Source organism: Sprattus sprattus, assembly GCF_963457725.1.
Source record: "Sprattus sprattus genome assembly, chromosome: 1".
NCBI classification, from domain to species: domain Eukaryota; kingdom Metazoa; phylum Chordata; class Actinopteri; order Clupeiformes; family Clupeidae; genus Sprattus; species Sprattus sprattus.
Genome location: NC_137920.1, coordinates 31944043 through 31957108, shown reverse-complemented (window position 1 = coordinate 31957108; position 13066 = coordinate 31944043). Strand labels below are relative to the sequence as shown.

The following is a 13066-nucleotide window of genomic DNA, read 5'->3' as shown; positions in this document are numbered from 1 at the left end:
CGCAAATTTGCCCAAGCAACCTTAGCCCCCTCCTGTGCACGTCAGGGACGTGCGGTCTGAGGAGGCAGGGGAGGCAGAGCGAACGTTCGTTTAAAAATAATGGTATTAGACAATAAAACGTAACATTTTTTCAGTTCTGATCAGATGACAATTTTAAAACCATAGACATACTGTATATACATGTATACTTTATATATATATTTTTAAACAACTAGAGCTCAAAATGACGCAATCCCTTCCGGTTTCTGTGCCTCACCAGCTACAAACCTCACGGCACGTCACTGGTGCACGTCCTCGCACATGTATCTTAGTTGCATACAGGTGGGTGAATTTAAGGTCAGGCACCAAGAAATGCAACCAGTGAGTACCACGCCCCAAGCTGAATATAACAGATGTGTAGAGACCAGAGGCAAAGCCTGCCGCTGTGGAGCGCACCATCACAAGGAGTCACAAGGATTCACATTTTGCATTTCCTTTGGTACTTTTTTCATCATTTGTGATACCACAGGTAAAGGTTTTAGAATAAAAGGGTAAAAATATCTTAAAAGAGCAACAACAATATGGCTCTTGTGCTTTCACTTAGATAATTATCTGTTTGTATTGTCATATGGACACATAATAATTAAGTTTTTTTTTCTGTTTACTGGAAGATCTGGCTTCAATGGCAAGAAAAGAATCACATCAAAGCAAGGCATGCATGCCTCACCCTGCAGGCTGCTGATAGTCTTCCTTCCGCAAGCCCACCCTGAAGACACATTCACCACTTGTGATTTGTATTCTCTATTGTTCTCTATTATTCTCCCACTACAATCAACACCATGTAGGCAACACATATTATGCAATGCACAACTCAGCATCGCTTTTGTGTGGGACCATCAGCTGTGGTTCAACAACATCTACCAGATCAAATATGAAAATACCAAATACCAACGTGCAAAACTCAAAACTATATAAACCCGGTTCAGATGGGGAGGCACCCTGATCTGGCTGGAATTTGAACCCTCATCTCTGGGGGCGATATGACTGTGCATGGGTGGTGTATGCCATGCAGAAGAAACGTGTAAAACACAGATTCCAGCTCTCATTCAGGTAGTTTCACACTGTGCTCTGAGGGCAGATAAAACTGAGTCAAGCAGATGTGAGTTCAGCTGTGCTTGGGATTTTTGTTTTTCTGCCAGGTTTGATATGACGCTGTCTGACTACAACCCCATGTGCTAAACATGCCCTTTCTGTTCTGCAGGAAAATGGAAGAAAGAAATGAATAGCCTCACAGCAGCATCTGAATGGTAAAAGTAAGCTAAATACAAAATCATTCCACCCCACCCCTGGCAACACATTCCATAACACCTACAGAACTACTTTACAAAATGACCTTTAGCTTAATGACCCCAGAACTTAACTTATGTTCGAACCTCATCACAATCAGAAGGCCATCAAATAGTGCTCTCTACGCACAAAGAGATAAACCCACACACAGACACACACACGTACCCCGGCCACCATTTCCAACCCCCACCACCACCATCAGTCGTGTAAAGGTGTGCAAGCGTGCGGTTGTGGTTTTGTGCTGCTTTCACTTTCAGGAAACCACTTCAGGTATGAGTGCAGGGCAAAGGCAAACACTTGCACGCATGCACAACACACACACACACACATTAACACACACACACAGACACAAAGGCAGACACACACACACACATTCACACACACACAGACACAAAGACAGACAAGACCGGACAGAGAGGAGACCGGCAGGATTGATCCTTGGTGGGAAAGGATTTAGTGAGAACAGGTTCAATCTGTTAGTCTCTCAGTTTTCCCCGGAAAGGATAGAAAGTCCGACAGCGATTAGTCCACAGTCCAATTCCCCCAATTATTGCCCTTTTTTATCCTGTCCTTCTCGCCCCACCAGCAATCCAGCACGCTGTTGACCTCAATAATCCACAGGTGTGCCACAAAACCTGCGGCCTGCAACAGTCTCAGTTCACCACCGGGGGGCGTGGACAAGGTAGTCAGTAAACAGCGTGCACCAGAATAATAAGTGAATCAGACCAAAACTAAAACAAGTGTTTAATGTATTATCTATATTTATTATTTATTTGTTTGTGTAAGAGAGGATCTTTTTTCCCGCATGGTTTGTGGTGGGAAGAGATGGTATACACAGATAACATCAATCTTATGATCAAAGTGTTTACTAACCAGATTCTGTCATATCAGGAACAAGTTCGGAGCTCTCCATCTCCATGGCAACCAGTCAGGATGCTCAGTCTTCAGACTCCTACAGCCCAGATGGATCTTTGAGAAGCTTCAGGACATCATTCAGGAATCTCATTCAGATAAAAGCATACAGGAATGATTTCAAGCTGTAAGTAGGTTACTACTGACCTATATTAAGGAAGTGCAATGAGTGGTCAGTCTGGGTATGTTGGAAATGTAGCCGCACAGGCGTATCTCTCAGTCTAACTGTTTCTCTACCACAGACCCCTCGCGATGGCGAAAATTATTCTGCTTCACATATTAACAAAGGCACTAACAAAAATGGTGGTTCAAACAGGTTTTATTGCGCAATCATTGATTACATAATGTGTGTGTCTGTTACAAGCATTGAGCATGTTATTCACAATGTATTTAGGCTGCAAGCATGTCTAGAGGTTCAGGAAATAACTAGTATGACAAAGAATATGAACATATGTAACAATACGTATGCAAACAAATAAACACAATGTGAAGCAGTTCATAGTTAGAAAATACGTGATAACAATAACTTGCATGAGAAACATATTTATCTCAAAAGGTGATATATAGGTAGTGGAACTGGTGGTGTCACATGTGCATACAGTATTTACAGGTCTTTATTTTTATTAATTTTTTTTATTTTCTTTAATTTTTAAATTTTTAAATTTTCTTCATTTTTCTTTTTTTTTTCATTTTTTTTCATTTTTTTCATTTTTTTCATTTTTTTTCATTTTTTCATTTAATTAAAAAAATGTGTTTGATGTTTATATTTGTTTATCTTATCTGATCTAATCTTAAGGCCACTTTTCTTTGCTTATTTCTCTTAAGGTGAGTAGGTGGTGGTGGTTTCTGTCTCCATGGCTCCTGAGGAGCGTCTCCTGGCAAAGGAAGTGAGCTGGTAGAAGTGTGCCTGACTCATGCAGCCCAGTTCTTTGAGCAGCTTGAGGAGGTCCTTGCGGAACTTCACTCCGATGAAGGCGTACAGAAAGGGGTTGACACAGCATCGCAGAAACGCCAGAGAGCTGCTGACATCCATGGCGTACATCAGAGCGTTGTCGAGTGTACAGTCTTTGCTGCCTTCAACCGCCGTGTCCACAGCCTTTAGTATCAGCACAACATTGTATGGCAACTGGCAGATCAAGAAGACCGCTACGACAGCAAAGATGACTTTAATGGCCTTGTTCTTCTCGAAGCTTCTCGACAGGGCCAGGGTCTTGACTATGCCACTATAGCAGTACACCATCACCAGGGCTGGCACAACAAACCCCAGGACCATCTGAGTCACCTGCATACCCACAATCAGCTCTGTGGGCTGATTGTAGTACAGATCACAAGTGTCATTGGCGCTGACATCCGTGTAGACCATCTCGGGGATGGAGAACAGCATGGCTGTGATCCAGATAACCACACTGGACACTTTGCTGATGTAGATGGCCCTTGAGCGGCAGCGATGGGCAGACACGGCCTTGGTGATGGCGAAGTAACGATCCACACTGATGCAGGTGAGCAGGAACATCCCGCTGAAGAAACTGATCCGGTAAACCGCGTACATTGCCTTGCACAGGAAAACGCCCAGGACCCATTTCGACATGATGCTGGCCGCCCAGAAAGGGAGAGTCAGAGCAAACAGCAGGTCGGCGAACCCCAGACTGAGCAGGTAGATGTCGGTCATGGTCTTCAGGCGGCTGAAGTAGATGTAAGTCATTATGACCAGGGAGTTGCCCACAAGTGCCATGAAGCATATCAGGGAAAACACGGTGGGTAGGAACCAGGCCCGGAAACGGCGAATCTCCTCCTTCTCACAGAGGTAACTATTACTATCACTGTAATCGTATGTACTTGAGTAGTCTTCGTCTGTGTAATCTGATGAGGTTGCCTGTAGAGAAGGGGAGAGGAAAAGAAAGCGATTTGTAACAGTGATTGGAAATGTCATTTGAATGATTTGCTGAATTACTGTAGGTATATTTATTGCAAGTGATCAAACTCACTGGAATTGTTTCGACTTCTGTTGTGGTCATCCTTGCAAATGCCTCTGAGAAGTTCAGTTGTGATGTGGTGATGTCCAATTCTGTCACGTACTCCACTGATGAGGCTGCCTGTAAAGAAGGGGAGAGGAAAAGAGATTGATTTGTACCAGTGATTGGAAATGTCATTTGTATTATTTCCTGAATTACTGTAGGTATATTAATTGTATGGGATCAAACTCACTGGAATTTTTGCAACTTCTGTTGTGCTGAGCGTTGCCAATGCCACTGAGATGTTCAGTTGTGATGTGATTGTCTTGTAAAAAGAAACGTTAAAAAAATAACATTTAATTCTCGACAACATAGAAACATGTTTTGCTTAAAATAATTAGCTTACAATGATTCTGCTTTCAGAGTCAGACTAAATGAATGTGTGGACTTTTTTAACTGCTCTAGACTACTTCAGACAATTATTTAGCAGAAAACTGAAACTTACAGAAACTTCCGGAAACTGTCCTGGGTCTTTAGTTGACATTACTTCTCTGATATCAACTTGTGTGACACACTCCTTCAAGACAGGATTAGAAAACATGTTAGTAAACCTTTTATGCATATTATTTACATGAAGGAATCTAGTGATGAGACAGTGTTTTTGACAATCTTACCATTGTCTTTAGTGAACCAATGAAAATAAGACCTAAATGCACTCTGAATTGCATCCAACTAGAAGGGTGACTCTACACACCCCTCCTATGGCCAAGATGGTAAACAGGGTGCTCAATCTTACTGTGAGGTGACTCTACGCACCTCTCCTATGGCCAAGATGGTAAACAGGGTGCTCAAACTTACTGTGAGGTGACTCTACGCACCTCTCCTATGGCCAAGATGGTAAACAGGGTGCTCAAACTTACTGTGAGGTGACTCTACGCACCTCTCCTATGGCCAAGATGGTAAACAGGGTGCTCAAACTTACCGTGAGGTTAGCGGCCCAGAGAAGATGGACGAGTCCAAAAACTTTGACTGCAGGAAAGACAGATGTGATTCAGAATTACAGTGACTGACTGATTAAGGAAGGTCATACTATACTGATTGTACGTATGCAAGGACCATTATTAGAGTCTATATTGTATCTGTGGCATAAAACTTGTGTTTAAAAAAACAATCTTGATTATGAGATGGTGGGCATGCGTGAAAAAAACCCTCTTTGGACCTACTTTACATCAGCTGTCCCTTATAACAGTATACCGACATATAGAAAATAATACTATGTACTTAGTAAATATAAGTTCATCTATGTGTTACTAACTCTACTAAACCCTCATTCTAACTTCAACAACACTTTCTGCGTGCACAGTACAGATAATGGTATGATGCCCATTCTGTAATTAAATTGAATAGAATGTAATTGAGGTGCATGGATATCTCTCTGGAGTGAAGCTTCTTGTGTCATACAGTATTCAAATTAAAATAAACATATTCATAGTTTAATCATTTCGCTTTCAACAAAAGCTGACTTGGACCACATCGGGAGTTCCTCTTTGTTCGGCTGCATGTCTCTCTCTCTTCTTATTCTCTGTTACTCTTTCCCTCTTTCTTAACGTGCCTGTTTGTTTCTTCTCTTCTTCTCTCCTCCTCTTTTAAGTTATCTCTAAACGACTACATTTTTGTCTCTCTTTCTCTCCTGTACCTCTTTCATTCACATCTCTCTCTCACACACACACTCTCTCTCATTCTCTCTCCCACTCTCTCTCTCTCTCTCTCTCTCTCCCACTCTCTCTCTCTCTCTCTCTCTCTCTCTCTCTCTCTCTCAAACTCTCTCACACATACCCAGGCACACAAACATATAAAGACACTGCAGGAAGCACATAATCATCCATCCATCCATCTTTCTATCCATCTATCTATGTATTTACCAAGACATATATCTATCTATCTATATATATATATCTATTTATCAATCTATCCATCCAGCCATCTATCTATCTGTCTATCCCTATCTATCTATCTATCTATCTGGGTTAAACATATTTTTCAACCTATATTATTTCAGTTAGAATTCCTCCAGATTGAATGTGGGCCTGTAGTCTAGAAGAGACTGTTAAATGATATCACTCAGATTGAGTGTCTGTATATGTTCCCTTGTAATGCTTTTGAGTGGATGAGTGGAAGAAATTCTGCAACACATCGTCACAAACACATGCTTACAATAACGCACGCCTACGCACATACACACAACTGAATGTTCTCAAACACAAACCACACAACACCACCTCGCAAGTATAAATACCTCTATATTAAAAAAAACTGCACTTTAATTAAAGCTGTTATCTTTTTTTTACTGTGAGCACACCCAATTTGACTGAGCACACCAAACTAATTGACTGAGCTTATGGTCCTTTGATCCTTGTGCAAAATCAGAGCTTTTTTACAACATCTTCACCAAGTAGAAGAAATTCACCTGATATATACCGTATATCACAGCCTATACCTCACGCACACTGCATCCATTTACTCTGATACATAACAGCCTTCCATACGGTCTCTCCCTCCAACATAAGTTTAAGACTTACGGTAAGTTTTGATTTTTTTTCATGCACGCTAGGCTACAGTAACATCTTGCTGCAGGACTCAACAACTTAAAATGTGCACAGAAAACAGCGAGCACGAAGGTGACTTTCCAAGAAGGTGTAGTGTAAGTGGTCGTCTCTCACCCATTAAGATGCTCATGGTGATGGTCGTCGTGGTGGCAGGAGAGGCCTCGTGCTGATGCAGTGAGTGGTAAGCACCTGGCAGAAGATGTGGTTGCGGAGCACAACCGTCCTTACACTGACTTATGTAAGTCAACTCTTAGTTGACAAGCGGAAGGAGACTGACAGATGACAGATGCCACTTCCCTCCTCTGTCACAAACACGTGCACACACACACGCGCGCACACACACACACACACCCACACACACCAACACACCCACACACACACACGCTCCACCTTCTCTCACCTCCTCCGTCCTAGGTAGGTGTAGGTGTCTGGTCTAAAGTGAGGGAACCTTTGAGAGAGAGAGACAGAAAGAGAGAGAGAGAAAAAGGTCCTGTGGTTTTGTGTTTGTGTTCTCAATCTGAGATGTTGGGGAGGGGGGGAGTTGTTGAAGTCTCTCGGTGAGGCCCTGTTGTTCGTAACTTGTTCAGAAGCTCGGGAGTCATGATTGATTCACACACCTCGAAAGACCAACATGAAAAACACCACTGTCATATCTGGACCCAGGCAGGTGCAATGAGATGAATTACAGTAAAGTTTTTGCTAAAATTCACCACATATGCAACCAAAGTGCTGGTACCTAACCTTGTTTTTTCCCCCTTTGCCAGCTGTTCGGGTGGCATAGCTTGTGTCTGACATTTTAAAGAAGCTTTAGTTCCTGTCAGAACTCAATGAAAAGGTACCACAGGTACCCTGACTAAAACTCAGATTATCTTCAATCTTGATCAGTGGTTCTGTTTAGTTGCAGTGTTAAACCCCACTCTGTGGTTTTGTAGATTAACAAACTGGTAAGGCATTTTTTGTTGTTGCTCTTAACTTGTTCAGAGACTCGGGAAGCACGATTCACACACCTCGAAAGACCAAAATGAAAAAACACCGCTGTCATATACTGTATGTAGCATGTCAGGTGCAATGACATGAAGTACAGTAAAGGTTTTGCTATATTCACCCCATATGCAACCAAAGTGTGGGTACCTAACCTGTTTTTTTCTACTCTTTTTTTGCCAGCTGTTCAAGTGGCATAGCTTGTCTGACATTTTAAAGAGAGCTTGAATCAGGGTATAAAACAGAATCACAACTTTCTGTTAAATTGCAGTGTTAAACCCGAATCTGTGGTTTTGTAGATTATCAAGCTGTTAAGCCTAATTTTCTTTTTACAAAAGCTATAACAGTAGGGGTTTTGCCCTTGTGGTAAACCCACAGATAAGAAACCACTGATGCTCATCAGTCCTTCTGGAGATTTATGGTCTACAAATCTCCTCAGGATGGCCAAGTCACCCTTCTAGGCCTTAAACTACAATTCCAATGGAAGGACTAAGCCAGCACATCACTTTCTTTATCCTCAAGGCCAGCATATTTGGCTTTTTAGCACCCATCTCTGGCTCTTGGTGTACTTCTCATTCAGTGAAGCTGTGAACTGAATGTAAACATTTCCAGTGCCATCGTTGCCATTGTCTTCTCGTGTTGATGAGGCTCAAGGGTTCACCTCCCTTTCAAGTCTTTAGGGGTCTAAGATGCATGCTGTTCAATTATGATTGTGCAAGTCTTAAAAGTCAGGTATGTAGCAAAGGTTAAAACAATAAAAGGCACCACTGTATTGTAAATAAAAGAGCACACTGGTGGTCCAGGAAGATGATTGTAGGACAGTATGTAAGAAATGCAACCAGTGAGTACCAAACCCAAGCTAAATATATAAAATATGTGAAGAGACCATAGGCAAAGCCAGCCATCACAAGGAGTCACATTTTGCATTTCCTTATTTTTCATCATTTGTGATACCAAATGACATAGAAGGTTTTAGAATATATCAATATCGATTTATAGATATTTTAAAAGAGCAACAACAATAATATTGGCATATTATGGCCCGTATGCTTAACCTTAGATAATTAGCTGTTTGTGTTGTCATATTGACAAATAATAATTGTGTTTTTTTTGTACCATTTTTTTCTGTTTACTGGAAGATCTGGCTTCAATGGCAAGAAAAGAATCACATCAAAGCAAGGCATGCATGCCTCACCCTGCAGGCTGCTGAAAGTCTTCCTTCCGCAAGCCCACCCTGAAGACACATTCACCACTTGTGATTTGTATTCTCTATTGTTACAGCTCAACCCACTAGTAAATCAACACCATGTAGGCATCACAATAACCCACATTATTCAATGCACAACTCAGCATCACTTTTGTGTGGGACCATCAGCTGTGGTTTAAAAACACCTACCAGATCAAATATGAAAATACCAACGTGCAACTCCAAATAAACCCAGTTCAGATGGGGAGGCACCTAGCCTGGATGCCAGAGGGAACTTAGCCCCGCCCACAACATTTGAGGTTGGGAAGTTCGGTCTAGCACTGCTCCATTGGGGAGAAATTATCAGAAGGCAGGATTCTGCCGCACCAATTGTCAGGGCGGGCTTTATACAATGATGGACAGATGATCAACCGTAACGTTATCAACTACGTCACCAACGCTTGGGTTGAGTTCGTATTCAGCAAACATGGCTGCCGCTGGAGAGCTAAAATTTGGGGATTCAAGTCTGTTTTAGAAGACATTGACAGTGCATTCATTTTGAAAGAGGAACAGAGACACGCTATCAAGGTATTTGTCGATCGAGGTTTTTGCCGTCCTTCCTACCGGATTCGGTAAAAGTTTATGTATAAACTAGCCCCGATGGTCATACAACGTTGCTCTGACTGGTTCTAGGTATATCCAATTAAGCTAAGAGGCATTTCGTTTTAAACACGCCCCATAATCACAGCCCAATGGAGCAGTATTAGACTCATATTCTGACTAGAATTATGAGTATTACATCATCAGGCTAGGAGGCACCTTTATCTGGCTGGAATTTGAGCCCTCATCTCTGGGGGCGATATGACTGTGCATGGGTGGTGTATGCCATGGTGAAGAAACGTGTGTAACACAGATTCCAGCTCTCATTCAGGTAGTTTCACACTGTGCTCTGAGGGCAGATAAAACTGAGTCAAGCAGATGTGAGTTCAGTTGTTCTGGGGATTTTTGTTTTTCTGCCAGGTTTGATATGACGCTGTCTGACTACAACCCCACGTGCTAACATGCCCTTTCTGTTCTGCAGGAAAATGGAAGAAAGAAATGATGGGCCTCACAACAGCATCTGAATGGTAAAAGTAAGCTAAAAACAAAATCATCCCACCCCACCCCTGACAACACATTCCATAACACCTACAGAACTACTTTACAAAATGACCTTAAGCTTAATGACCCCACAACTTAACTTATGAGACGGTGTTCGGTCTGAACCCGTCACAATCAGAAGGCCATCAAATACTAGTGCTCTATACGCACGAAGAGACAAACCCACACACGTACCCCGGCCCCCATTTCCAACCCCCACCGGCCCTGTCAGTCGTGTTAAGGTGTACAAGCGTGCGATTGTGGTTTTTGCTGCTTTCACTTCTACCAGGAAAGGCAGCGATGTGTGACCACACTTCAGGTATGAGTGCAGGGTAAAGGCACTTGCACACATGCACAACGCACACACAGACGCATGCATACACAGACACAAAGACAGACAGACACACACACACACACACACACACACACACACACACACACACACACACAGACACAATGACAGAACCAAATACACGCACTCATACACAGACACAAAGACAGACACACACACACTTGCATGAGTACACAGAACATCTGTTATGGTGTAGGAGAGCGAGGTGTCCTCACTGCACAGTGCTGTAGCCGTTGGCTATCATTACATCTGCCCAAGACAAATCTAATCATGTGATTGTGTTTGAGGCAAGACAGCACGTCAAGTGAAGGATGCAAATGCAAAGGCTTACACCTTAAGTGAGATCTGAAACTAAACTAAAGAACACAGGTGCACTCCTAGGTGAGCTGCAACAGCAAAGCCAGCCTTACAGGGATAGAAGCCTGCTTCAAAACAGGAAACCAACTTCAACCTCAAAGGGCCCCAGTGTTCAAATCTGTTTTGTTTTTTTTCTACTGATTTGTTGTTTGAACTGCACTGCGAGGCCATTTCAGAAACATCTGACATATAACCCTGGTGCCTTTAAGTGAACTGTGTGCATCAGTTACTCTTTATTTTTACTCTTTCTCTCTCTCTCTCTCTCTCTCTATATATATATACAGTATATATATTTATACAGTATATACAGCCGCGGAAAAAATTAAGAGACCACTTCAAAATTATCAGTTTCTCTGGTTTTACTATTTATTGGTATGTGTTAAAGTAAAATGTACATTTTAGTTTTATTCTATAACCTACTGGCAACATTCCTACCAAATTTCAAATAAAAATATTGTCATTTAGATCATTTATTTGCAGAAAAATGACAATTGGTCAAAATAGCAAAATTGATGCAGTGTCTTCAGATCTCGAATAATGCAAAGAAAACAAGCTCATATTCATTTTTAAACTACACAATACTAATGCTTACACTTAAGAAGAGTTCAGAAATCAATATTTGGTGGAATAACCTTGATTTAAAATCACAACTTTCATGTGTCTTGGCATGCTCTCCACCAGTCTTTCACATTGCCGTTGGGTGACTTTATGCTACTCCTGGCGCAAGAATTCAAGCAGCTCGGCTTCTTTTCATGGCTTGTGACCATCCATCTTCCTCTTGATCACATTTCAGAGGTTTTTGATGGGATTCAGGTCTCGAAATTGGGCTGGCCATGACAGGGTCCTGATCTGGTGGTACTCCATCCACACCTTTACTGGCCTGGCTGTGTAGCATGGAGCATTGCCCTGCTGGAAAAAACACTTCTCAGAGTTGGGGAACATTGTCAGAGCAAAAGGAAGCAAGTTTTTCTTCCGGGACAACGTTGTACTTTGCCTGGCTGAGGTTTGTAAAAGACCATAAGGATTGAAAAAGCGGACTGGAGGTTCTTCTAAGTTCGTCTTCTCTGATGAGTCCGATTTCACAGTAGGTGCAAGACTCTCTGGCTTGTAGGCCTCTCCAGGTCTCCGTCTAACCATCAGACGACCATGTGTTGGGCAAAGCTGAAAATTGGACTCATCAGAGAAGACGAACTAGAAGACCCTCCAGTCCGCTTTTTTCAATCCTTATGGTCTTTTACAAACCTCAGCCAGGCAAAGTACAACGTTGTCCCGGAAGAAAAACTTGCTTCCTTTAGCTCTGACAATGTTCCCCAACTCTGAGAAATGTTTTTTCCAGCAGGGCAATGCTCCATGCCACACAGCCAGGCCAGTAAAGGTGTGGATGGAGTACCACCAGATCAGGACCCTGTCATGGCCAGCCCAATTTCGAGACCTGAATCCCATCAAAAACCTCTGAAATGTGATCAAGAGGAAGATGGATGGTCACAAGCCATGAAAAGAAGCCGAGCTGCTTGAATTCTTGCGCCAGGAGTAGCATAAAGTCACCCAACGGCAATGTGAAAGACTGGTGGAGAGCATGCCAAGACACATGAAAGTTGTGATTTCAAATCAAGGTTTTTCCACCAAATATTGATTTCTGAACTCTTCCTAAGTGTAAGCATTAGTATTGTGTAGTTTAAAAATGAATATGAGCTTGTTTTCTTTGCATTATTCGAGATCTGAAGACACTGCATCTTTTTTGCTATTTTGACCAATTGTCATTTTTCTGCAAATAAATGATCTAAATGACAATATTTTTATTTGAAATTTGGTAGGAATGTTGCCAGTAGGTTATAGAATAAAACAAAAATGTACATTTTACTTTAACACATACCAATAAATAGTAAAACCAGAGAAACTGATAATTTTGAAGTGGTCTCTTAATTTTTTCCGCGGCTGTATATAGTTAACATTAAAGCATATTCTGTGTTTCAATGATGAGCTTAGTATTTCAATAAGTTAGGGTTTTGGCTCTTCTCTCCACATTGTCTTCATATAGTCTTACTTGCAGGGCTTTAAACTGGGGGGAAAAAACACCTAGGACAATTTTGATGACACTGCTGAGATGTTTGCTTTTATTTTCGGGGTACAAAAGTTTATTGGCACAGTATAAATATGAAAGAAAAAAAAATCACATTGTAAAACCCTTTCTTAAACACAGCTTCCCAAGTGGTTTTGTCATGAGATGATCTTGTAACCAGGCTGATAGGATACA

At 41.8% G+C, this 13066-nt stretch overlaps 1 protein-coding gene across 1 annotated transcript; it reads right to left on the bottom strand.

The window, feature by feature from the left end:
* Positions 1 to 3058: 3058 nt before the first annotated feature.
* Positions 3059 to 9452, bottom strand: LOC308369172 (C-C chemokine receptor type 7-like; the record flags this gene model as incomplete). Its single annotated transcript, XM_080843516.1, has 7 exons — positions 3059 to 4111; positions 4224 to 4331; positions 4444 to 4515; positions 4696 to 4767; positions 5173 to 5219; positions 6911 to 6985; positions 9419 to 9452. The coding sequence occupies 7 exons, from the start codon at positions 9450 to 9452 to the stop codon at positions 3059 to 3061; spliced, it is 1461 nt and encodes a 486-aa protein (XP_080699642.1).
* Between the last annotated feature and the right edge of the window lie 3614 nt (positions 9453 to 13066).